General features: G+C 47.2%; 1 protein-coding gene and 1 pseudogene across 4 annotated transcripts in view; one reads left to right on the top strand and one right to left on the bottom strand.

The window, feature by feature from the left end:
- TTC7B (tetratricopeptide repeat domain 7B) overlaps positions 1-25,877 on the top strand; it is a 267,917-nt gene that overhangs the window by 80,088 nt on the left and 161,952 nt on the right. For all 4 annotated transcript variants that reach the window (XM_070469788.1, XM_070469789.1, XM_070469791.1 and 1 more), the window contains exon 5: positions 11,302-11,423. In XM_070469788.1, coding sequence (XP_070325889.1) covers positions 11,302-11,423 — 122 coding nt within the window. The remainder of the gene's footprint in view (positions 1-11,301; positions 11,424-25,877) is intronic.
- Positions 23,282-25,102, bottom strand: LOC139035531 (replication protein A 70 kDa DNA-binding subunit pseudogene; annotated as a pseudogene).

Below are 25,877 nucleotides of genomic sequence, written 5' to 3'. Positions count from 1 at the left end.
CCCAAACCCTGTACCCATTAGCTGTCAGTCCTCATCTGCTTCCAGTTTCCCCAGTTCTATAGACTTGTATATCCTGGACATTTCCTATAAATCAAATCTTATAGCACATGGTCTTTTATGACTGTTTTTTTTTGGCTTAGCCTAGTATTTCAAGATTCATCCCTGTTGTGGCACATATTGCTACTTCATTTCTTTTTAAGCCAAACACTATGCCACTGTAAGGATATACTACATTGTGTTTATCCATTCATCATTTTATCATTTATCATTTGGATGGTTTCTACTTTGGGCTATTACAATAATGCTGTTATAACTATTTGCATATAACATTTTGTGTGGACAAATGTTTTCCTATTTCTTGAGTATATTCCTGGGAGTAGAATTGCTAGGTCATGTGTTAACTTTATGTTTAGCCTTGTTATATTTCTTTTTTGTCTCTTTATACTTTCTCTCTGATTTTTGGATGTAGTACTATTCTCATAATTTGAATAAAACTTTTACATCATAAGTATGTTAACCCTTTATCATGTTTGCTCTGAATAATTTCCCAATCAGTAATTTTCCATTTTTAAATTGTTCATAAATTTTAAATCTGTATATAATAGTTGAATCTGATTATCTTTTTATTACATTTATTTCATAGTTTTAAAGCTGAAATATTGGGATAAACCTTCTCTAGGATTTAAAGAGTTTTCAGCCATTTTCCATATTTTTTAAAAAGAATTTTTAATTTCCAAAATCTTCTTGGAGAGATTTATTTTTGTGTGTAACGTTCGATATGACTCCAAATTAATGTTTTCCTCAAATTTCAGTGCCACTTTAAGAAGATGTTATCGTTCCATTTTCATATTTTCTGTTATGTATTTTAAGTCATTAGTAAACTTTTAGACACAGTAGTCATTTCTGGCTTTCCTGTTTTGTTCTGCTAATTTTATACTGAACCAGCATGACACTATTTAATAAGTACTTCTTTATGATATGTTTTAACATCTGAAAGGATTAGTAACTACTTATTTTTTATGATATCCTTTGTCCTTTTCTGTTGATACTTCTAAATGTATTTCAGAATAATTTGCTTCTAGAAAAATTCTCTTGGGACTTGGTTGAATTTTTATTAACTTTATACATTGGTTTGGAGAATTACTTTTAGTCTTCACTCATTTGTGACCATGGTACCTCCTTCCATTTTGCAAGACCTTTTGTTTTACAGATTTCAGTAGATTTATTATACTCCCAGGTTTTTCTATTTGTATTGCTTTGTGTATAGGATCATTTTTTTTCTTTTTATTTTCACATATAACAAGACTTTGATTTTTTTCAGTTCAATTACAAAAATATTTAATAAGTGCCTTCTTTGTTCTGCACACTGTTCTTGACCCAAGGGGCATGAGAATGAATTAGCCATAGAGCGTGTCCTTAGGAAACTTTTTTCTGAGGACACTGGTCCATAAACAGTGTGTGGGCTGCTTTGGCGGGGAACACTCAGAGAATTCTGCAAGCCCAGAGCAGGGTCTTAGACCAGTGTGGAAGTTCAGAGGTGGCTCCTGGAAGAGATGACCCCTGAGCTGAACCTTGAAGACTGGCAAACATAGCAATACAGGGTTATTAACCACAATACTAAATTCTATAAAAACAGAGTTGATTCTTTTCATTTTTCTAAGAATATGAACATATGGCCAAGGAAAGATTTTTGTTCTTAGTCTTTCTTCCATTCTGGATTTTCCATCTTATCTCTTTCATGTGCTATCTCCAGACTTTCCTAAACCTGTGGTGACATAAAGGTGGTGGAAAGTATCCTTATTTTGTTCCTACTTGAAGGTGATACTTTATTAGATCTCCAGTAAGGATTTTAATGTTTATGTGCTCATTAAATTTTCCATTTGCAGTTCAGAACAATGTAAGTATGTATTATTATCCCCAATTATTCAGATGAAAACAGTGAACATCTGAGAGATCAAAGGATTTGTCCTAAGTCCACACGTGGTGAGGACTGTCAGAACCGGGCCTTGAACCCGGGCCTTTTGAGCTAGAATCGCTGGCCCTGGCCGCTTGCTGTCACGCTTCCTCAGGCGTGGGGTGTGTGCTTCCGCCCAAGCAGGCTGTGCTTGTTGGCAGTCCTGTCACAGGCAAGTGTTTATCCACAGAACAGGTGGTGGCTTCGATGCTGCCAGGCAATGCTGCTGCCCAGACCCCTGTGTTAGAGGCTGTCTGTGAGGAAGGCTTAAGTCTGAGATGCTTAGACGCCAGGGCGAACTCGGAGCTGAGCTGTGCTTCTGTCGTCTCCCTGGTGTTCTTCTCGTCCTGCCTCATCCTGGCCGTTTTGACCCCTTGTCTTCTGGACTGTACTCTGCAAGCAAGCACAGATTAATAGAACAGACGGGGAGGAGCTGGACCGCAGAGTCAGGGGGACCTGAGTTCAGCACCAGCCCTAACACTTGTTAACGATGTGATTTGGGCAACTTGCTCAGTGGGGCAAAGTCTCAGTTTCCTCTTCAATAAAAAAGTAATAGTGTGCATTTCGGGGGGGTCTTTGTGGGGGGAATTAATGACATAGCCTGTGTGCCTACAGAGTGCCTAATGCCTAAGAGGTTATTTTCTTATGACATTTTCCCCTGCGTTTCTTAATGTCCCTGCAAATTTACTCATTCACTTATTTACTAAGTCTTTTATTCATTTACTACTATGTGTAGTGTATGCTTACCCTGCGTCAGACACTGAGGTGCACTCTGAATGTGTCAGTAAATGGGGTAGACGTGGCCCCTGACTTCCCAGAAGCTGCAGCACTGGGGAGGGAGAAGCCAGTAATCGAGTAAAAAATACACTGATAAATGCAACCGGGGAACAGACAGGCTGCGGGGAGGGGGTCACAGGGACAGAGCTGCCTTGCGGCAGCGGCCGGGCAGGCCCTCAGCCATCGAGCTGAGGTGAGATGAGAGAGCACCCAAGAGTCACATGGTCCCGGTTGTCATAAAAATTATCCAACTGCTTGTGAAGGGTGGAGAGGAGGTTAGGAGCTAGAGAGGATGTGGAGACTGTTTTAGGAGGCTATTAGAAATCTAATAGGAAGTGATGAAGGTTGTAGTTGTAGAAATGGATGTATACACACATCTGGGAAATAATTAGGAGGGAAATAGAAATAGATCAGGTGTGAGGGAGTGCCAGGGTGTCGGGCTCAGCCCCGGCGTCTGATTTGGACGGCTGACTGGGATAGCACAGTCAGCTCCTCGGCATCTGCGGGCATTGCTCCCAGGGCCCCCTGTGGACTCCAGCATCTGCTGATGGTCAAGCCCCTTATGTAAGATGGCTGAGTGCAGTCATCCCTCAGTGTCTGTAGACCTGGAACCCGTGGGGAGAGCGGGGCAACTGTATTTATGTGATGGGGGTGTTGATAGAGGCCTCAGTTTGTGCAGAACCTGGGCTCTAGGAACATAATCACGCTGAGAGGGTGTCTGCTAGTGGAAGTTAGGTGGCTCCTCTCCCAGGAGGGCATGCTAGGGGCCAGGAGAGTGATGCTGGAAAGGGGCCCTTGCGGAGAGCCCCATTCCTGAGGCTCAGGTGTACAGACCCTTCCTAACCGGACCAGGAGAACCGAGACTCACCCCCGCCCACTGCAGTCACACAACAAGCCCAGCACCAAGCAATATGCAATAGGCACGAATGTGGGAGACACCCCCCCGAGCACCGGCAGACAGACCGCTGAGCACCGAGGAAGCCCCCCGGCATCCCGGCCCCAAGGTGAGCACAGCTTAGCATCCCTGTGCTCGAGGAATCTGAGGCCTGTGGTGCATTGAAAGTAACTATAGAAACAAGGAAACCCAACCCCAGCTCACCTACTGGCTAAGTTGACTCGATCCCCCACACTTGGGGCCTGATAAAAGAAGTGCCCATTTTCAAGTGTAAATACTATTTACCTCACTGTATTTCTCTGTACACAGTTATCAACATTAAATGAAAATTATAAAATGCATACACACACATACACCACCAGGAATAAAACAAACCACGGTGAAGAGTAATAAATAGAACCCAAACCAGAAACGACCCAGGAACCATCAGACAGGAACTTTGAAATGTCCTTGAGTTATAAGCTAAAGAGTATTGTGGGAAAGATATGTAACATGCAGGAACAGATGGAAATTTCAGGAAGGAGAAGGAAACTATAAAAAAGTATAACTGAAATGCTAGAAATAACAAAACGTGACGTAAGAGACAAAGAACTTCTTTGATAGCTTATTAGAAGACTGAACATAGCCAAGGAAAAAACTTTCATTTGAAGATGGGTTAGTAGAGATTATTCAAATGAAACACAGAAAGGAAAAGAGAGTGGGGAAAAAACAGCACAGAGCATCCAGGAGCTGTGGGAAAATATCACATATTTTCTGCTGCCCCAAGAGGAGAAGAGAGAGAAACTGGGACAGAAAAAATTTTTGGAGAGAAAATGGTTAAGAAGTTTTCAGAATTACTGAAGCATAGCAAAGAATCTCAGATCCAAGAGTTTCAGAGAACCCCAAGCAGCATAAATACAAACACATACTTAGACACATCATAGTCAAACAGTTGTAAATCAAAGACAAAAGCCTTGAAGGCAACCAGAGAAAGAGAAACTTTAAATTCAGAAGAATAAAGATAAGCGATATAAGATATACTCAGAAGATAGGATGCAAATTAGAAGCCACTGGAAAGGCGAGATATTTTTTTAGAACCAACAGAAATGACAGGAGGCATCGCCAGCACACCTGTATGCCAAGAAATGTTAAAGAAATCCTTCAAGCAAGGAAAAAATACAGATCCACACAGTGAAATGAAGAGCGCCACAAATGTTTACACTGAGGGTAGATATAATTCCTTTAAAAGATAGTTGCCAAAACTAAAAATATTAATGATGGATTGTGGGATTTATAACATAGAAGTAAAATTTGTAGCCATAATAGCAAAAAAGGATAGGGGAGGAAATAGAAGCACATCCAGGCCAGAATACTGGAGCGTGTTGCCTTTCCCTTCTCCAGGAGATCTTCCCAACCCAAGAATCGAACCCAGGTCTCCCGCATTGCAGGTGGATTCTTTACCAGCTGAGCACAAGGGAAGCCCAAAGTGTTTATACTATATATGAATTGGTCTAATGTAATTTAGATAAAGGCTGTGAAAAGCCATATTGTAAAACCTAGGGCAGCCACTAAAAAATAAGGAAAAAAGACATAATTAACCAGCTGATAGTAAAAATGAGATGGAATCATCAATCCAGAGAAAAAGAAAACAAAGAGAGAGAAAAAAGATAAAAAGAACATATGAGACAATAAGAAACAATTAGCAAGATGGTTCCAATCACATCAATGATTATATTAAATGTAAATTGTCTAAGCACCCCAATTAAAAGGCAGAGATTTTCAGACTGGACAAAAAAGTAAGAGCTACTATATGCTATCTGCAAGAAACTATTTAAATGTTAATACATAGGTAGACAAAAAGTAAAATTACACACTAGGCAAACAATAATCAAAGCAAAACTAGAGTGGCTGTGTTATATCATAAGGTAAAGTTAGGAACAAGGACTATTATAGGAGATAAAAGGAAGTATATAATAAAAGGAGTCAATTCATCGGTAACACATTATAATCCTAAAAGTATGTATTCCTAATAATAGAACTTCATGATATATCAAAACAAAATGCAAAGAAGAATTTATAACATTAAATTCTTATAGTAGAAAGGAAAAAAAAATTCAAATCAATGATCTAGATTTCCAGCTCAAGAAACTAGAAAAATAAGAACAATTAAAACCAAAATAAGCAAAAGGAAGGAAATAGCAAAGATCAAAACAGAAATTAGTGAACTAGAAGGCAGATAAACAGTGGAGAAAACTAGTAAAACCACAAATGGATTCTTAGTGAAGATCAATAAAATTTATGTAAACCATTAATAATATGAACAAAAAAGAGAGAATATACAAATTATCAATACCCAGATTAAAAAAGAGGCACTATAGGTCTATAGATATTAAAAGGATGTAAGGGAAAATTATGACCAACTTTAACACCAATAAACTTGATCGTTTATAGCTTTGGTACCAAAGTACCAAAACTCACTCAAGAAGGAATAGATGGCCCCCTCCCCTTAGGTTAGCTGGGTCCAGGCTGCAGAACTATGCAACATTCTAAGACCCTAGTGGACAAGAGCCAGCCTCCTCCTTTCTGCAAAACGGACCAGGGGCTTTGAGGGTGGAGCAGGGAGGCTGAATTATGAATGAAGGAAATGGAATTTATCATTAAAAACCTTCCCGTAAAGAAAGCTATAGGTCAGGTTGGCTTCCATGGTGGATTCAGTGAAGAGAGGTTCAATTAATTTAAGGGAGACATGATGCCAGTAATACAAAAGCTTTCAGAAAGTAAGGGAGGAGTAAAACACTCGCTAACTGAATTTATGAGAGCACTAGTTGGTTCCCAGGTGGCTTGGGGGTAGAGAATCCCCCTGCAATGTAGGACACGCAGGTCCGATCCCCGGGTGGGGAGGATTCCCTGGAGGAGGAAATAGCAACCCCTCCAGTATTCTTGCCTGGGAAATCCCATAGACGGAGGAGCCTGGTGGCCACAGTCTATGTGGTCACAAAGAGTCAGACAAGACTGAGTGACTAAACAACAAGTCTCTTATGAATAGATGCAAATGTCCTCAGCAAAATACTAGCAAACTGAATCTAGCAGCGTTGAGAAAAAATGATATACCACAAGAGATTCATTTCAGAAATGCAGGGTTGATTTAACATATGGAAATCAATTATGTAATACAACGTATCGATAGAATAAAGGAAAAAACTGCATGATAATCTCAGTACAGTAGATTCAGGGAAAGCATTTTGCAAAATCCAACACATTGCGTGATCAAAAATCCAACACATTGTGTGATCAAAATCCAACACATTGCGTGATCAAAAATCCTACAACTAGGAATAGAAGTTATTATCTTCAACCTGAGAGAAGGCATCCGTGAAACAGCTAACCATATATATAAAGGTGAAAGAGCGGATGCTTTCCTCCGAAGATGAGGAAGAACACAAGGCTATCTACTCTTACTATTTCTGTTGACGAGGTTCTAGCCTCTAGTCAATTAGACAGGAAAAAGAAATAAAAGGCATCCAGATTGAAAAGGGAGAAGTAAAACTATCTTTATTTGCAGATAACATGTTCTTGTATATAGAAAATCCTAAGGAATTTACACACACAAAACTATAACAATTGATTTCAACAAGTTTATAGGATACAAAGTCAGTATACAAAAATCACTTTAATTTGTATCCACTAACAATGAGCAATCTGAAAATGAAATTAAAATACGATTCCAGTTATAATAGCATCAAAAAAGATTAAAATAATAAAAAGAAGTTCAAACATTATACTCTGAAAACTATAAATTACTGTTGAAAGAAATGAAAAAAAAAACCTAAATAAATGGAAAGGCAGCCTATGTTCATGGAACAAAAGACTTAATTTGTTACAATAACAGTACTCTCCAAATTTATCTACAAATTTAATGGAATCCCCATCAAAATCTCAGGTGCCTTTTTTTTTTTTGCAGAAATTGATAAGCTGACTCATAAATTAATATGGAAATGGAAAGGACCAGAAAAGCCAAAACACTCTTGAAAAAGAACGAAGTTGAGGGACTTATACTTCCTAGTCTCTAAACTTTCTACAAAGCCACAGTAGTTGAGACAGTGCATACAATTACTATTCCTGAAAAATAAAATGGAAAAAAAATAGGAAAAAATACAATTATATGATCAAAGAGAAATTCTTGAACTCAAAAAAGTAAGACTTTATTGAGCACTTGCTATATACTGTGCTAAGTGTTCTATCCATTTATTATTCCATTTAGTCCATAGGACTACACTGAGTGAGGAATTCTGTCGCCATCTCCATTTTTTCCAACGAGGAGACTGAAGTTTAGAGTCTGTGCCTCGCCATGGTGGTGGAGCTGGGCTTTGAGCTCAGAATGGCAGCCCGACTCCGGTGCCCGGCTTGATACTGCAGAACTGAATTCGCAGACTGAGAGCTCATGCTGTGTTCCAAGAAGAGCAGTGGCTGGCGAGACAGCTTTCTAGGCTTCAGGGAGAAAAGGACTCTCTCTGCAGATTGTCTGCAGGGAGAACGGCAAGGCTGGCTTCCAAGTTGTCCACAGCAACTTTCCGCATTGGTGACTGGAGTATCGTCTATCATATTCTGAGGAAGAGAAAGTGTGAAATCCAAGAATGTTGTAGTCAGGTTTAGAGAGACAGAGACAAGAGAGAGATATTCTTGAACATGGAAGAATTTAGGACTTGTAGCATCCACGAGGCCTTTTTGGCAGTATTCCACCAAGCAGGAATTGATTTAAAATAGAGGATTAAAGAAACAGTGAATGCATTTTATTGGTTGACTGATTGAGGTATAGTTGATGTACAATACTATATAAATTTTAGGTGTACAGTATAGTGATTCACAATTTTAAAGTTTATATCCCATTGTAGTTGTTATAATCTCATTTATAGTATTTATAATTATAGTATTATAAATATTATAAAACATTGGCTATATTCCCTGTGTTGTACTATATATCCTTGGAGCTTATTTACTTTATACATACTGGTTTGTACCTCTTAATCCATACCTGTATCTGACCCCTCAGATGCATTTTAATATAGAACTGATGAAAAACAATTACGGGGTTGGACATAGTTGCTAGGAATTTTGGCAATGTGAAATAGTACTATAACAAAACAGGAGGCTGAGGGGAAATCACTGGAGAAGGTGGTAGGGATATGTCAGTCTCCTTATTGCTATCATGGGTCAGCAGATCCTGCGTGGAGCTGAAGTATGTGATTAAAACAGTGAGTCATACACCCGAGGCAGAGCCGACTTATTGGAAAGACCCGAAGCCGGGAAAGACTGATGGCCAAAGAAGGGGGCGGTGGAAGATGAGATGATGGGGTGGTTTCACTGACTCTGTGGACATGAATTTGAGCAAACTCCTGGAGACAGTGGAGGACCGAGGAGCCTGGCAGCTGCAGTCCGTGGGGTCACAAAGAGCGGGACATGACTTACTGACTGAACAGCAACAGCAGAATGGGCTTCCCTGGTGGGCCAGGGGCTGACTCCCGTGCTCTCAATGCAGGCGCCCGGGCGCGAACCCCGGGGACCAGATCCCACCCCCACAGCTGCATATTCCACATGCCACAGTGAAGATCAAAGGCAGCAACAACAGAATCGACTTCCCTGGTGGGCCAGGGGCTGACTCCTGTGCTCTCAATGCAGGGCGCCCGGGCGCGAACCCCGGGGACCAGATCCCACCCCCCACAGCTGAGTATTCCACACGCCACAGTGAAGATCGAAGGCTTAGTGCCTCAACCAAGACCCAGCACAACCAAATCAATAAGCATCTGTCTCTCTTCTCTGTCTCTTTCCTTGTCTCTCTGTCTCTCTGTCTTTCTGTCTGTATACACACGTAACACATGCATGCAGGTGCATATTACACACATGCATACATATGATAAATATCAGGTGTATTTTTAATTTTAGAGAGACTGTGAACTTTGTGTTAAAAAACACATTTTTCTGAAATTGAGTGCTTACTTTGGTTACACTTTTGTTTCTCCTGTTAAATTTAACTAAAATTAAATGTAATGGTTTAAATTTAAAGCCAGCGCATATCACAGTCCCAGTGTTTGTAAAATGATTTTTATCTTTCTCTCCTCTTGGTACTTATGTAGGCAGAGGTATGGGTTATTGTTCAGTCAGTGTTCACTGGTTATTTCTATGTGGTAGAATTTGGTGATGCTTTTTCGTATTTTTTTTTTTGTATGGTACTGCTTTGTTTTTGCTTTAAAATAATCTTGGAGCTTTTAAACATTGAAAGCTATTCTTCAAAAACAAGTGAAAGATAATTTTTTCAACAGTTTCAGCGTTGGACTTCCGTGAAAATGTCAAGGAAGTAGTTAGACGTGAGTCTGGGATAGGTCTGGATTAGAGACGATCAAGTTGGGAGGTGGCAGCTTGGAGGTGATTTCTGAGGAACAGGTGAGGTCATCTTGGGAGACTTCAGAGGGAAGGACGGGGGCTCAGAGGGGCACTCTGCCTCTCCACGCTTAGAGGGCGGCTGGGGGAGGAGCCGCAGCGGGGCCGGAAATGACGGTGCCCAGAGGTAGGAGGAACACCTACCTCTTAGCACGTGCAGAGCCAAGCGCTGAGTCAGGAAGGAGCCAGGCACTTCTGATAAGATGCTGGGATGCGGTTCAGATGCGAGGGTGGCCCACTTGGCTGTCACCCTACAGCATGCTGGTCATCGTCTGTGTCCTCTGCTCCCCCCGCCCCACCCCAGGGCTCACAGGGCGGAGACCCAGCAGTTGCTTTAGCTCCCCTGGAAGGACCATTTCAAGACCTCGAGAATATTGGGGGTTTGGCTAACAGCTGGGTTTTTGGAGAGCTGCTGACTTGCTCGATGTCGGCAGCATGTTTGGAGAGCATCTGTGTGGTTTCTAAATGGGCCACAAGTAGCTTCTGGTTGATAAATGCTTTATTCGACTCGTGAGTTTAAAGAGGGTAACCTCTGTAACAGTAGATATGTGTTTGCACTTCATTATGTCCCACTCCACTTGCAAGTCTTTCCCTTGATTAGCTGGCAGTCTTTCTGGCAGGGCTAAAGACGCCAACCTTTAAAACCTCGTTATCTGTTGACAGGCGGTCAGGTTTGGGGAGAGAGCGAGCTGAGGTCGTTTTTCTTAAGCTCTCTGTCCTTGAGAGTAGCTGACTGCCGCCCTGACTGCTGCAGCCCTGGAGCCTGGCAGATTCGCTGTCCGAGTTCTCGGGCCCTTCCGCTCTCTCTGAGGCGCCGCAGAGCCTGCAGGGCCGGAGCCGCGGGCTGCCGTGACCTCAGCCATCGGTGGGGACGGCCGTTTCCGCGCGGGCTGCCGTGACCTCAGCCCTCGGTGGGGACGGCCGTTTCCGCCCGTTGTGGGCCTGCTTCTTTGCCGCGGAGCCTCTCTGTCAGCATCTCGGCCTTGCAGCGCCGTCCCCGCCGAGGCTCCTGCTGGCACCCTGTGCCCATCCACGCCCGCCAGTGCTCAGGCCTCGTGCCAGGCGGAGCACGCCTGCCAGGGAGCAAGCAGCTGCCCCCCGTCGCACGGACGCCGCTCTGCGCCGTTCTCCTCCCCTCCCAGTGCCGCGCACTAGCGCGTGTTTCAGTGTCTCAAGCCCAGCTCTGTGTTTGCAGGTAGGGTTTGAAGGAAGTAGGCTTGCATGTGGATCTGATTAGTTTTCCAATTTTCTCCCCTTCCAGGTAATACTTTCTAATATTCAGAACAGAAGTCCCAAGCCTGGCCCTGCTCCCCACGATCAAGAACTAGGTTTTTTCCTAGAAACGGGACTGCAGAGAGCCCATGTCCTCTATTTCAAAAATGGGTAAGCTGTCTTCTCTTTTTAAATCAAGTTCCTAAAGAAGGAAAGCAGAAAGCCTTACCATGCTGTGTTCAGTTTAGTTATTATCCTGGAGCAGTTTGAAATATACACCACAACTGGAATTTCTTGAAGAAAGAGTGAGCTCTTTGTTTCTTTTCCACCTGGCTCATCATTTGCCTGGGAGATTCGAAGGAGGGAGACGGGCGTGTGCATGCGAGTCTCATTCCGGAGCCCCAGGGCCAGGGGACGGCTGGGGGCCCAGACCCGTGCCCTCCCGCCCCCGTGGGGTGCTGCCCAGGCCTCCCTGCTTTGCCGCGGGACACGTTAGTGAGTCGGCAACCCCGGCCCACAGGATTGTCTCCTTCTGAATGGCTGGTCCCTTTAGAGAACTGTATTGCCAGGTATCAGACAGTTTTTGTGAAAGTCCCTGTGGCTGGAGTGCCATGCAAGTGGTTTCTCTGTGAGCCGCCTCTGAAAGGGGATTTTAGAAGGTTCAAGAGCCTGAATGTAGTAACAGACGCTGGTGCATTTGCCGTTTGCCGTCCTTCCGTGTTGCTCTCATGAGGAATATGACAGTGCTGTTCAGACCTCTCAGCTGTCCCTTGTTTTGACCTTCTGCTTCCGGATAGGTGTCCGTGGAGACCGACGCTGGGTGTCTGACTCCCCCGTAGCTCCTCTGAGGCCGCGTAGGGGGCCTCTTCCTCTAGGAATGGTCCAGTGAAGCTCCGAGCTACAGACGGGGTATTGGAAATGTGGAGCTGCCCCCTCTTCATTTTCAAGAGCCTCAAAGCTTGAGGCGTAGCTCATGGAAGTGGGATTTCATTTCTGCTTGGGGGCCCAGAGCCACATGCTTCCGTTTCCCTTTCACTGGGGAGCTAAGTGCTTATTTTCCAAATCCTGTTAAACCGTTTGTGGAGCAGGCCTGCTTTGCTCCAAAGGTTCGGATTGGCAGGGCCCACAAAAGGCTGCAGTAAACGCCTCAAGGTTTGGAATGGCTTGGTGGCTTTGGCTTAGAGATGCTTTTGAGTTTGATCTCATCTGTCTCTGACAGATTGTCTGAGTGATGGTGGCTGAGTTTTGAGTTCTACTTTCCTTGCTGTTATAAATAGAGGGAGAAGGGACAGAACATGGGAATATTTTCCTAGTGATCTTTTTGCTCCCTTTTCACGATCAACCGTAGTCATCACGGAGGATGCTCCAGCCTGGCTTTCCCTCTAACTGTGAGTGTGTGTGATTGACGGACAAGCCCAGGGGCTGGAATGAACTTCCCTGGGGCTTTCAGAAACCCCCAATCAGCAGCTTCTGTTGGAAATGCTTTGTGTGAGATTGATGAGGGTGGGCCAGCCAGCTTAGTTTCCTGTCTGAAGCCTGCGCATCAAGGAGGAAGAAGCAGGGCCGTTGGGCTCAGCTCTCTTTTCCTGGACCTCTGGGTGCCCCCAGCACTGAACAGGAAAATAATGACGAGAAGTTTGCCGAAGGTGACGGATTACGCACTGTAACTGCTCCCTGGCCCAAGCCTCATTTCATCTCACCCGAGTCAAGGCGATTCCCATTGGCATAGTCAGAGTTGGGGCACTGCTCCATTTTGAAGCCCTGTTCCCTCTTTGCTTGTCCTTTTGCTCGTCTCCCTGGGCTTTAAGGAGCAGTAACGCCCTGAGCCAGTGGCTGGGAGGCCTCACCAGCTCCTCAAGGCAGCAGTGACGAGAGCTGACGGGGGTGGGTGGAGGCGGAGGCCAGTTTTGAGACCACAAGATCCAGGGGAAGAAGAGACCAGTAGGAGGTTCTGGGCATGCCACGTGTCATCGGCTGCGTACCTGGTGGTCCCTCAGAGCCCGAGGGCCACACCTGGGGGGCATCTGACAGCGGCCGCCCACCCCCGGCGTCTGCAGGGCATGTGGGGACAGACGGGCCGGCCGCCATCCCTGAGCCCCGGGGGCTTCCTGTCCTGCGATGTGTTTGCTGCTTCAATGTCTCACTCCTTTTTGTGTTTCTACATTTGAAAAATATTTATCTGGGAGGATATAATGGAAAGAATTTGACTGATTTTTCAAGCATAGGAAGATGCATCATAGGTGAGTTTAGCAATAAGATACACAATTGATAAAGCGTATCCTTTTCTTTAGAAATATGCTTAAATATATCCAGCTTTTTCATTGCCACGCCGGTGACCTCGGGGCTCTCTCAGAAAGACCCTGGCCCTGGGACCAGTTCCTGGGCCCCTCCTGATACCTTGGGTCTCTTTCCTCTTTGCCGAGTACTCCCACCTGGTCACTGATCCTCGGGGCGTTACCTCGGCCACGTCCACCCGTGCCCTGCAGTGTTGTCTGTGTTTCACACGCTTGGCTTCTGCGCTTCTGACCTCAGTCCTCTTGGCTCTGCCCTGCTGCAGGGGAGATGCTGTGCGCTGGGCTTTGGTCTGACCCTCAAACTGTGGCCTCATCCACCGTCCAGCCTGGCTTGTGAAGAAGCACTTGACCCCAGGATGAGGCATGCCTGGGGGTGGCTCCCAGCTTCCACTGTGGTGTTTTCTCATCCCACTTACATACATCATGTGAAATGCTGGGCTGGATGACAAGCTGAAATTAAGATTGCTTTGAGAAATATCAATAACCTCAGATACGCAGATGATACCACCCTAAGGGCAGAAGGTGAAGAGGAACTAAAGAACCTCTTGATGAGGGTGAAAGGAGAGTGAAAAAGCTGGCTTAAAACTCAACATTCAAAAACTAAGATTCTGGTCCCATCACTTCATGGGAAATAAAAGGGGAAGAAGTGGAAACAGTGACAGATTTTTTTTTCTTGGGCTCCAAAATCACTGTGGACAGTGACTGCAGTCATGAAATTAAAAGACATTTGTTCATTAGAAGGAAAGCTATGACAAACCTAGACGGCATATTAAAAAGCAGAGACATCATTTTGCCAACAAAGGTCCCTATAGTCAAAGCGATGGTTTTTCCAGTGGTCAGGTACGTATATGAGAGTTGGACCATGAAGAAGGCTGAGTGCAGAAGAATTGATGCTTTTGAACTGAGGTGTTGGAGAAGACTCTTGAGAGTCCCTTTGACAGCAAGGAGATCAAACCAGTCCATCCTAAAGGAGATCAGTCCTGAATATTCATTGAAAGGACTGATGCTGAAGCTGAACTCCAATACTCTGGCCACCTGATGCAAAGAACTGACTCATTAGAAGAGACCCCGATGCTGGGAGAGATTGAGGGCAGGAGGAGAAGGGGATGACAGAGGATGAGATGGTTGGATGGCATCACCAACTCAACGGACATGAGTTTGACAGACTCTGGGAGAAGGTCAGGGCAGCCTGGTGAGCTGCAGAGAGGGTTTGCAAAGAGTCGGACTCGACTGAATGACTGAACAACACCATCACACTTCTCGTCTGCCAGATCCTCTGCCCCCCCCACCCGCCCCTTCCTCTCTCCCCTCCTTCCCTTCTCTTTTCTTCCTCACCCCTCCCCTCCTCACTCCCCTTTCTCTCTGGCCCCCTTGGAGGGAGACAGCACCTGCTCTCACCCGGCCCATGTATCCTGGGTGTGGTCTGACTTGGCACACACCCATGTGGATCTCACCTCCGTTTTTCTCATCCCTCTGGGTGGCAGCAGCAGGCCTGTTAAGGCTGAAAAAACATCTTGCTGAGGCTTTGCTGCTGAAGGCAGGAGGAGAAGGGGACGGCAGAGGATGAGATGGTTGGATGGCATCACTGACTCAATGGACATGAGTCTGAGTAAGCTCTGGGAGTTGGTGATAGACAGGCCTGGCGTGCTGCAGTCCATGGGGTCGCAAAGAGTTGGACACCACTGAGCGACTGGAGTGAACTGGAACTGACGCTTTGCAGAGGTGAAGTCAGAGTGCGTTGGCCTCAGAGGGCCAGGGCTGCTGCTCTGAAATCCTCAGATTGCCTTGCCCAGGGCAGGCCCCCGGATGGGGAGCCGCGTGGGTGCTGGAGCCAGAGGACCTGATGAGGAGCCAGTGCTCCTCCCAGCCGAGTGTCGGTTTCGTTATCTGTGTGTGTGCTAAGTCTCTTCAGTCGTGTCTGACTCTGTGACCCTGTGCGCTGCAGCCCACCAGGCTCCTCTGTCGGTGGGATTCTCCAGGCAAGAATACTGGAGTGGTTGCCATGCCCTCCTCCAGGGGACCTTCCCGACCCAGGGATCAAACCTGCGGCTTTTATGTCTCCTGCATTTGGCAGGCGGGCTCTTTGCCGCTAGTTCCCGCGGGATGCCCTCCTTTATCGGCCAACACACCCGAGAGCTGCAGTGAGCTGCAACCGAGAGAACACGTGTGGGAGCACTTGGTGCCGCGTCGGGCGGGCGGCCAGCGGTGAACTGGAATTTCCGCTGATGATGATGCCTGGCTGGCTTTCCAGCTGGAAGCGGGACCACAGGCAGGTCAGACTCCAATTCCTGAAGCAGGCGTCGTTCACTTGATTGCAGAGCCTCATGCAGCCGAGTTCTCAAGGAAGGGTGTTTGTTTATGACCGCTGGTGCGTGTGGTCTCTGCCCGAGAAGCATCGCGATTAGCCTGGATAACCCCCCAATAACCGAGGGCCACAGCTGTGTCTCAGAGAAAGGAGGAGGGGCTGACCATTCTGGGCAGAGGAGCGGCCTGGGGCTCCCCCAGCTTTCTAGGGGAGGAGTGTTACCCCTCCCCCACGGCTTGAGTCCTTGACGCCAGAATTGCCAGAGCAGCTTGAGTTGGGATGCTGTTTATTTGCTCCACGTTGATTTAGGAATATTCAACCATGTCCTGGCCTTCCCAGGTGGCTCAGCAGCAAGGAACTCACCTGCGAATGCAGGAGATGCAGGTTCGATCCCTGGGCCGGGAAGATCCCCTGGAGGAGGGCAGAGCAACCCGCTCCAGTGTCCTTGCCTGGAGAGTCCCAGGGAGAGAGGGGCCTGGCGGGCCCCAGTCCATGGGGTTGCAAAGAGTCAGACGCGACTGAGCTGCAAGAACAAATCACGCCTTGTAAACAGAGCGGCAAAGGGGCGCGCTCTGGCATTTCTTCCTGTCTGCCGTGTCAGCTGTACTGGGTAAGCCAAATGGGCTGTATGTAGTGTGTGTTCTCCCTGCTTCTGAATTGGTTTTAATTCAGGGAAAGTGAGAGTGAAAGTTGCTCAGTCGTGTCCGACTCTTTGGGACCCCATGGACTGTAGCCCACTGGGCTCCTCTGTCCACGGGATTCTCCAGGCTAGAATACTGGAGCGGGTTGCCATGCCCTTCTCCAGGGGACCTTCCCCACGCAGGGATTGAACCCGGGTCTCCTGCATTGCAGGGAGATTCTTCACCATCTGATCCACCAGGGCAGCACGGGGAGGGTGAGGGTGGGGGTAAATTAACGCGAGAAGACCCATGAGCATCCGAGCTGGGAGGTGCGCCCGCTGGGTTGTACTCCTTCCTGGGTCGCATCAGGAGTTCTGTGTGGGAGGCCGTGACTTGGAGCGCGTAGGAGGGCAGGCAGTATGGTCAGACTCCTGAGGGTCGGGCTTCCCTGAGGCTTGCAGCCGGGCCAGGCAACAGAGCGGGGAGTGCGCTCTTGTAGTCAGTCACCAGGATGTTTCGTTGTTGTGTTCAGTTGCTAGGTCCTGTCCGGCGCTTTGCAGCCCCGTAGATTGCAGCACACCAGACTCCCCTCTCCTGCACTGTCTCCCGGAGTTTGCTCAGATTCATGTCCATTGAGTCAGTGATGGTATCTACTCAGCTCATCCTCTGTCATCCCCTTCTCCTTACGCCTTCAGTCTTTCCCCCCGTGAGGGTCTTTTCCAGTGAGTCAGCTCTTCCCATCAGGTGGCCAGAGTACTGGAGCTTCAGCTTCAGCTTCAGCACCAGTCCTTCTAGTGAGTATTCAGGACTGGTTTCCTCTAGGATTGACTGGTTCGATCTCCTTGCATCCAAGGGACTCTGTGTGTTGGTTATGGCTCTGTGCATCACCACTTTGTGCTGCCTTTAACTAGACCACTAGTTACCACTACACATTGACTTGTAAAAGTTTTTAAACTTCCCCAGTCATCTTGTTGACCTTTGCAACCGTTCAGCCCTTCTCAGTGTAGCTTGGAATCAGCAGGCAGGAAGAAGGGCCGTGAGGCTGGCCGTGTCCCCTGGGTGCTGAGTTTCCTGGGTTTGTGGCCTCAGGGAAGCAGGGGCTTCAGACAGGCTCCTGTAGCCGGGGTGGGGGACGTTTGCTGGATGCGCTGGTCTCTCCAGGCTCCGGAGCGGAGCGACCTGGCCCTGTTCTTTGCCTTCTTGCCTTCAAAACGTCTTCCTTCTGGCGGGGATGGAAGTGGTGGCTTTTTCAACTGTGCACTCATTTTTGCATTAAGAGTCAAAGAGAAAATTCAGACTTTTCCAGAAAGCATTTATTTAGTATATATCAACTTTTTGTACATGACATTTCTCAAGAGATTCAGAGAGTAAAAAGAAATGAGCCTGCACTCTGGGAGATGGTAGGAGAAAAGAAACAGGGTAAGACGTCCCACGTCACTTTAAAGGTGACGGCAGAGAAAACGGTAGGGGACTCCCCTGGGCTGGCAGCTAAGAAGCCTCCTTGCAAGGCGGGGGACGCAGGTTCCGTCCCTGGTCGGGGAGCTAGGAGCCCACGTGCAGGAGAGCAGCTAAGCCCGTGTGCCACCACAAGGGTCCACGCGCCGCAAGAAGAGGTCCCGTGTGCAGCCAAGACCTGACACATCTGAATAAATTAATACGCTTTTTAAAAAGGAGCACGCCGTGGAAGAACACCTAATCACTTTAACTGAGCTGAAGTTTGCAGCCCCATTCATTCATTCAGTATTTATTCATCCGTTTAATGAGGATTGAGCGTAGCCCTACCAGGAACCAGGCCCACTCTCAGCACTGGGGCTTTAATGGTGAAAAAGAGTGACAAAGTCCCTGGCCTCCCAGAGGCCTCCGTTTCTGAGAATTAAATAAAACAAGCAGTTTCAGAAGAGTCAGTGCATGTTGTGACAGAGGAAGTCCAGCTTGCCACAGAAGCAAACAGGAAGCTGCATGTTGAGACAGCTGCAGACTTGGGAAGGGGGAGACAGCTTTGGAGAAGTGGGCTTGAGGTGATGGAGGTACAGACTGGGGGGAGTCGGGGTACATTCCAACTAGCTGATAGGAACATGGGGTTAGAACTGTGCTCAGTATCCTCCATGGGAAACCGGGGGGCTCCATGGTAAAGAGCTCCCGCATTTGTCAATGCAGGAGACACAGGATACTCAGGTTTGATCCCTGAGTCGGGAAGATCCCCTGGAGAAGGAAATGGCAACTCAGACCAGGATTCTTGTCTGGAGAACCCCATGGACAGAAGAGCCTGGTGGACTATAGTCCATGGGGTCACAAAATGTCATATAGGACTGAAGCGACTTAGCGCAGATACACACAGTATTGTATGTATTCTGCAGGGTATGAGGAGGCCACTCTGCTTGGAGCAGAGGCTTGTATAGAAACGTGTAGGTTTTTCTGTAAACCTCCCAGCACAGGACCTGGCCTGCAGGAGGTGAAATCAGTCACCTAACATAGCTCCGCTGTGTGCCGGGACTGTGCATGGTCCTGAGTTGATTAACAAGATGCATACTCCAGGTTCTCAGGGAGGATGCAGTCTAGTGAGGGAGGTGATAAACAAGTAAAGCCGTGCTTAAAATCACAAATCATAGTAAGTGCTAGAAAATGCAAGAGTGTGGCAAATAACAGGGCACGTGCTTATGTAAGGTAGTCAGGAAAGGCCTCCTGAGGAAGTGACAGGAGACCAAGCCGTGAAGGATGGAAAGGAGGTGAACATGCCAACAGCAAGAGAAGGAGTGTTGCAGGCAGAGGGCCCGCCACGTGCGAGGCCTTGACCCAGGGAAGAGCTTGACGTGTTGAGGAGTCTCAAGAGTCCAGCGGGGCTGAAGCGGAGGTGGAAGGTGAGAGTCCCGGACTCCCCTGGTCTGGCTGACCCTGAAGAAGGCAGACCTGCTACAGTGGCGTACGGTGGGAGAGGGTGGTCGTCCAGGGGAGAATCCCCGTGTCACCGGAACGAGAGAGAGGGGACAGTGGGGGACAAGGCATAGATGCTCCCCTCAGAGACGACAGCTGTAGCAGGGACAGAAGTGCATGCCCCGGAGGCGTATGGGGTGGTGGGTGTTTGGTCCGAGTGTGCGGGTCTCGCTTGGGTCACAAGTTGGGCGTTTCAGCGCATTGGTGATATTTAAAGCCCTGGACTGGATGGAGTCAGGGAGGGACAGAGTGTGAAGAGAGACGCCCAGACAGCCCAGGGCCCAGCAGGAAACCTCCAAGAGCCGGGAGCTGGGCTCAGGGGAGGGGCCCACAGGGCAGCCACGGGGCGGGGGGACCAGGAGGGGCGTCCCCACGGAGACCCGGGGCATCACCCTAGGCCAGTGATGCTGCGATGTTCGTGAGGGCGAAGATGAGGCCTGGGGTGACACGCCGTGCACGGCATTCCTGACCTCGACAGGACTTTCACTGGATGGTCAGAGCCTCAGCTCGACTGGGGAGAGAGGGCAAACGCAATGGTGGTGTCTGGGGCAGGTAGCTTTCAATAAATGTCATTTCCTTTCCCATTTCCTTTTCCAAGTTGGCTTCTTGCTGGAGGATGGATGGTGGAAAGATGGCGGAAGGCCAAAAGCTATGCTAAGGGCAGGGAATTCATTCTCCAAGTGTGGAGGAGGTTGGGGTACCAGGAAGAGCTCAGACTAGGGTGGTTCATTTGGCCGGAATCTAGTGCCAGAACAGTCATGCCCCGATGCCAGTCAGACGTGGTTCATTTTACTTGGATTTTGGCCACAGGCTACACTGTGATCTCAGCAAGAGCCACGTGTGTGTTTGACTGAGAGGAAGATGGGGTGATGGAGGGAGTGGGGGTCCATGTAGGTGGCTGCTTCCTTTACTCACAACAGCTTTGGGGGAAGTTTTTGGACCAGTGTGAGTCCTGCAGCCTGGCCACCACATCCACCCTGGTGATGTCTCTTGTCCTTCAGGCAGTCTTGAATCAGGAAGATTTTGGGTCAACCCAGCCAGCTGTGCTAAGCACTTCACACAAGTCATTTCAGTAATAAGAAAACTTTTCATAACAGTTGAGCTGATGGTCGCTTAGACAATCTGAAAATCCCAGAGTCCACGTGGGTGGCTGTTCTTCCTGCTGTTCATTCGCCCAGTTGAGTCTCTGCGACCCCATGGACTGCATCACGCCAGGCCTTCCTGTCCCTCACCATCTCCCGGAGTTTGCCCAAGTTCATGTTCATTGCATCAGTGATGCCATCCCCCATCTCATCTTCCGATGCCCTCTTCTCCTACTGCCCTCTATCTTTCCCAGCATCAGGGACTTTTCCAATGAGTTGTCTGTTTGCATCAGGTGACCAAGATGCTGGAGCTTCAGCTTCAGCATCAGTCCTTCCAGTGAATATTCAGGGTTGATCTCCCTTAAGGTTGACTGGTTTGATCTCCTTGCTGTCCAAGGGACTTTCAGGAGTCTTCTCAAGCACCACAGTAAGAAGGCATCAATTCTTTGGCGCTCTGCCTTCTTTATGGTCCAGTTCTCAAAACCATGTGTGATCACTGGGAAGACCATAACCTTGACTATATGGACCATTGTTGGCAGAGTAATGTCTCTGCTTTTCAACACACTCTCTAGGTTTGTCATCACTTTCCTGCCAAGAAGAAATTGTCTTCTGATTTCGTGGCTGCAGTCACCATGTGCAGTCATTTTGGAGCCCAAGAAAAGAAAGTCTGTCACTGTTTCCATTGTTTCCCCACCTACTTGCCATGAAGTGATGGGATCAGAATTAGTTTTCTGAATGTTGAGTATAAGCCAACTTTTTCACTCCCCTCTTTCACTTTAATCAAGAGGCTCTTTAGTTCTTTGCTTTCTGCCATAAGGGTGGTGTCATCTGCATACCTGAGATTGTTGATATTTCTCCTGGCAATCTTGATTCCAGCTTGTGCTTTATCCCTCCCGGCATTTCAAATGGTGTACTCTGCATATACGTTAAACAGGCAGAGTGACAACATACAGCCTTGACGTACTCCTTTCTCAATCTGGAACCAGTCTTTTTGTCCATGTCCAGTTCTAACTGTTGCTTCCTGACCTGCATACAGATTTCTCAGAAGGCGGGTAAGGTGGTCTGGTATTCCCATCTCTGGAAGAATTTTCCACAGTTTGCTGTGATCCACACAATCAGAGGCTTTGGCATAGTCAATAAAACAGAAGTAGATGTTTTTCTGGAATTCTCTTGCTTTTTCAGTGATCCAGCGGATGTTGGCAATTTGATCTCTGGTTCCTCTGCCTTTTCTAAATCCAGCTTGAACATCTGGACGTTCATGGTTCATGTACTATTGAAGCCTGGCTTGGAGAATTTTGAGGATTACTTTGCTAGCATGTGAGATGAGTGCAACTGTGTGGTAGTTTGAACATTCTTTGGCATTGCCATTCTTTGGGATTGGAATGAACACTGACCTTTTACAATCCTGTGGCCACTGCTGAGTTTTCCAACTTTGCTGGCATATTGAGTGTAGCACTCTCACAGCATCATCTTTTAGGATTTCAAATAGCTCAGTTGGAATTCTATCACCTCCACTAGCTTTGTTCTTGGTGATGCTTCCTAAGGCCCACTTGATTCACATTCCAGGATGTCTGGCTCTAGGTGAGTGATCACACCATCGTGATTATCTGAGTCATGAAGATCTTTTTTGTATAGTTCTTCTGTGCATTCTTACCACCTCTTCTTAATATCTTCTGCTTCTGTTAGGTCCATACCATTTCTGTCCTTTCTTGAGCCCATCTTTGCATGAAATGTTCCCTTGGTATCTCCAATTTTCTTAAAGAGATCTCTAGTTTTTCCCATTCTGTTGTTTTCCTCTATTTCTTTGCACTGATCACTGAGGAAGGCTTTCTTATCTCTCCTTGCTGTTCTTTGGAACTCTGCATTCAAATGGGTATATCTTTCCTTTTCTCCTTTGCTTTTTGCTTTCCTTCTTCTCTTTTTTTCCCAGAGAATAAACTGTTTATTAAACAAGGCAACAGCAACAAAGGGCTTCTCCCTTCAGAATTCCTTCTATTTAATACAGCTTTAATCAAGAAAAGAAAACATACAAATGCAAGAAATATGTACAGGTAGAAAAGGCATCCCAACAGAAATGCAACATTAATTGAAGGGGAGACGAAAGCGACGCTTTGTCGTTGCCGGGATGTCTCTAGGGGACAGTGAGTCAGTGCTTATCAGCCTTCCTCAGAAGAGACCATTTTGATTAATATCAGACCCATCCGACTCAGTCTATTAAACCCTGAAGGAAGGATATTCTTCAGATATAAAAGATACGACTTTGATTAATAATTCTACCCTATTGCCATTCCAGGCATTAGCAACTGTGCGGCCCCTCTAGAAAGGGAGCCTTTGAAATTGAGGAAGACAGGCTTCCTAAAACACTCAAGTTCCTCCACAAAACCGCTTCTCGGCGCTCCCCCTCGGGAAGGGACCCGAGCTGAGAAGGTGTCACCACTGGAGAAGCGGGAACCCGACTTACATAATTTATTTCACTGTCTACAGATTGAGGGTAATTACTCGTGACATAATTCCTGGTTGAAGATAATGAGATGTTAGTAAAACTGCCAAAAGCCTAGACAGGGAGTGAGTGGTACTACGGTCCGCGCCGCTGACCCCGCGGTCTGGCACCGTTTACACCGCAGCCCCGCGAGCGCGCCCCCCTTTGCTGCCAGTGGGTTCCCGGGAGTGACGGAGGCGATGGCTTAGTCCGTGGCAGAGGGGCGCTCTGCGCTGCTGTCGGTCAGGGCGGGGGTGGGGGTGGGGGGTTCGCTTCAGCCCTCTGTCCGCAAGCTCCTGCCCCGTCGGCAGGCTCCTCTCACATCGCCGCTTTCCTCCTGATGTTCGTGGCCAGCCTTCTGCCGTATTCTCTGTAGTCCACAGGCTTCATGTCCACCACCGTGGCCTTAATTCGAGACTCATCATTGTAGATCTCCAGTCTGACCCTGGTCCTGGACGTGAAAGATCGAAAGTTGGCATTCTGGAAAACTTCCTCAAACGCTTGCTCGTTCTTCTCTTGTACTCCCCTGAGACAAGCAGGGCTTCGTCCAAGGACGGCCTCTGCAGACTGTCAACACGTGACCCACTGATTCTCGTGAAAATCGACAATATTGACTGGCAGGATCATGCGGTACTTGAAATTGGGGAATTCACTGTCACACTTCTCGCAGCGGTGCAATCCATCCTGCTGGTCGATCACTTTCTTGCTGCAATCCTGAGTTGGGCAGGCCTGGTACATACAATTTTCTCTGCGAAAATACACCATGGTTGCCACAGAGCTAAAACAGTCAGGCTTGTTGCCTTGGCCCAGGTTCTCCGACTTGACCTCATATAAAGTTTTCCAGTTGGTGTTGCTCCCACCTGCTCGTCCACTCTTTAGATCGGAGATGGAAATGCCATCTAAGGCTTGTCCTTCTGAGTCAAACCATCCACGCAGCTTATAGGCCTCTGGGATGTCAGGGTTCACAATCATGGTGCTTGAAGACGGTACAGAGAGGCTCCGTCCACCAAAATCAGAAACTCTGGCTCCTTTCATGGCCATCACGGGTTGTCTAGAACCATCAAATTTATCAGCATCATCTCCCCACAGGGTAGCTTTCACCACTTTCCCTGACATATCCATCAGATAGATATTTCTCTTCAAGACTTCTCTGTTGTTAGACTTCACTCTGATTTTTGTGACATCTTCGTAGTTCTTGCAGATCCTGATTATGTCTACAAGTGAGTCTTTAGATTTGCTTTCCAGGTCTCCAATCCCCGTGAAATCAAACTGAACTGTGGGTAAGTGATGACCATCTTCACAGGGCACGACAGAAGTCTCATTGTTGAAGGTCATCTCGTAGTCGTTTTTGACAGCTGTGAATTGTTTGTTGGCGATCTTCAGGGTGCCTTTAGAGAAGTAATAGACCTTGTTCACACCAGTAAGGGGGAAAAACTTGTCTGCTTGCTCATTGAAAGCAGTCACTCTGATTTCACCACTCTCATCAACCAGTTCTATGGAGAAAAGCTTCCCTTCCCCTCGGGAGTTTCTCCAGGTACCTGACTTTTGTTGGTGACACGAGCACAAATGCTCCACTTGGACTGGTGCGGGGTGAGGCTGGCGATGGGTGCCACTTGGCCTGTGTTCCCCCAGAGCTGCTCACTTGCTGGTACTGCCAGCTTTTCCAAACGTCTTTGAGGCTCCAAAGCCTTAGATGTGGTGGGAGCCACTCCTGGGCTCCCATTCTGTTGCTGGGGCCTGCTGGTTGGTGGACTGGCTGCTGAGACAGGAGGAGGAGCTACTGGCTGCTGTCCGTGTCCTGCATTATAAGGCATTGGATTGCCAATCTTTGATCCAACTGCTTCAGCTGATTTCAAAACTTCTAACTACATCAAAATAACCACTCTCCTTCCATCTTCAGCGTGTTCACGATAAATCGGTTAATCTGGCAAATACAGTTGCTGGACAATCGCTCTTCCTCAACAAGAGGATTCAGCTGTGTTGCCAACATGAAAGAAGATAGAGTGTTCAGTCCATCAGTCATAAGCAGCGATAGCAGGGTGGGCTGTTCCCTGTGGTAACGGGACGGGTGTTACTGACTTGGAGGGTGGGTTTTATAGGTGTGTCTCCTTGCTGCATCTTGGCCGCAGTGGCCCCTTCGCTCAGGTGGCCACCGTCGTTCCGCCGCAACAACTCCCGCGCTCTGCTTCCCTTCTTTTCACGGCTATTTGTAAGGCCTCCTCAGACAGCCCTTTTGCTTTTCTGCATTTCTTTTTCTTGGGGATGGTCTTGATCCCTGCCTCCTGTACAATGTCACGATCCTCCATCCATAGTTCTTCAAGCACTCTGTCTATCAGATCTAATCCCTTGAATCTATTTCTCACTTCTGTATAATCAAAAGGGATTTGATTTAGGTCATACTTGAATGGTCTAGTGGTTTTCCCTACTATCTTCAATTTAAGTCTGAATTTGGCAATAAGGAGTTCATGATCTGAGTCACAGTCAACTCCTGGCCTTGTTTTTGCTGGCTGTATACAGCTTCTCATCTTTGGCTGCAAAGAATATAATCAAGCTGATTTCAGTGTTGACCATCTGGTGATGTCCATGTGTAGAGTCTTCTCTTGTGTTGGAAGAGGGTGTTTGCTGTGACCAGCGCATTCTCTTGGCAGAACTCTGTTAGCCTTTTCCCTGCTTCATTTTGTACTCCAAGGCCAAATTTGCCTGTTACTCTGGGTGTTTCTTGACTTCCTACTTTTGCATTCCAGTCCCCTATAATGAAAAGGGTATCTTTTTTGGGTGTTAGTTCTAGAAGGTCTTGTAGGTCTTCATAGAATCGTTCAACTTCAGTTTCTTCAGCATAACTTGTTGGAGCATAGGCTTGGATTACTGTGATATTGAATGGTTTGCCTTGGAAATGAATAGAGATCATTCTGTC

This window comes from Odocoileus virginianus, chromosome 6 (genome assembly GCF_023699985.2).
Source record: "Odocoileus virginianus isolate 20LAN1187 ecotype Illinois chromosome 6, Ovbor_1.2, whole genome shotgun sequence".
Taxonomy (NCBI): Eukaryota; Metazoa; Chordata; class Mammalia; order Artiodactyla; family Cervidae; genus Odocoileus; species Odocoileus virginianus.
Note: the sequence above shows the minus strand (reverse complement) of the source record. Positions and strands in the feature narration are given on the sequence as shown.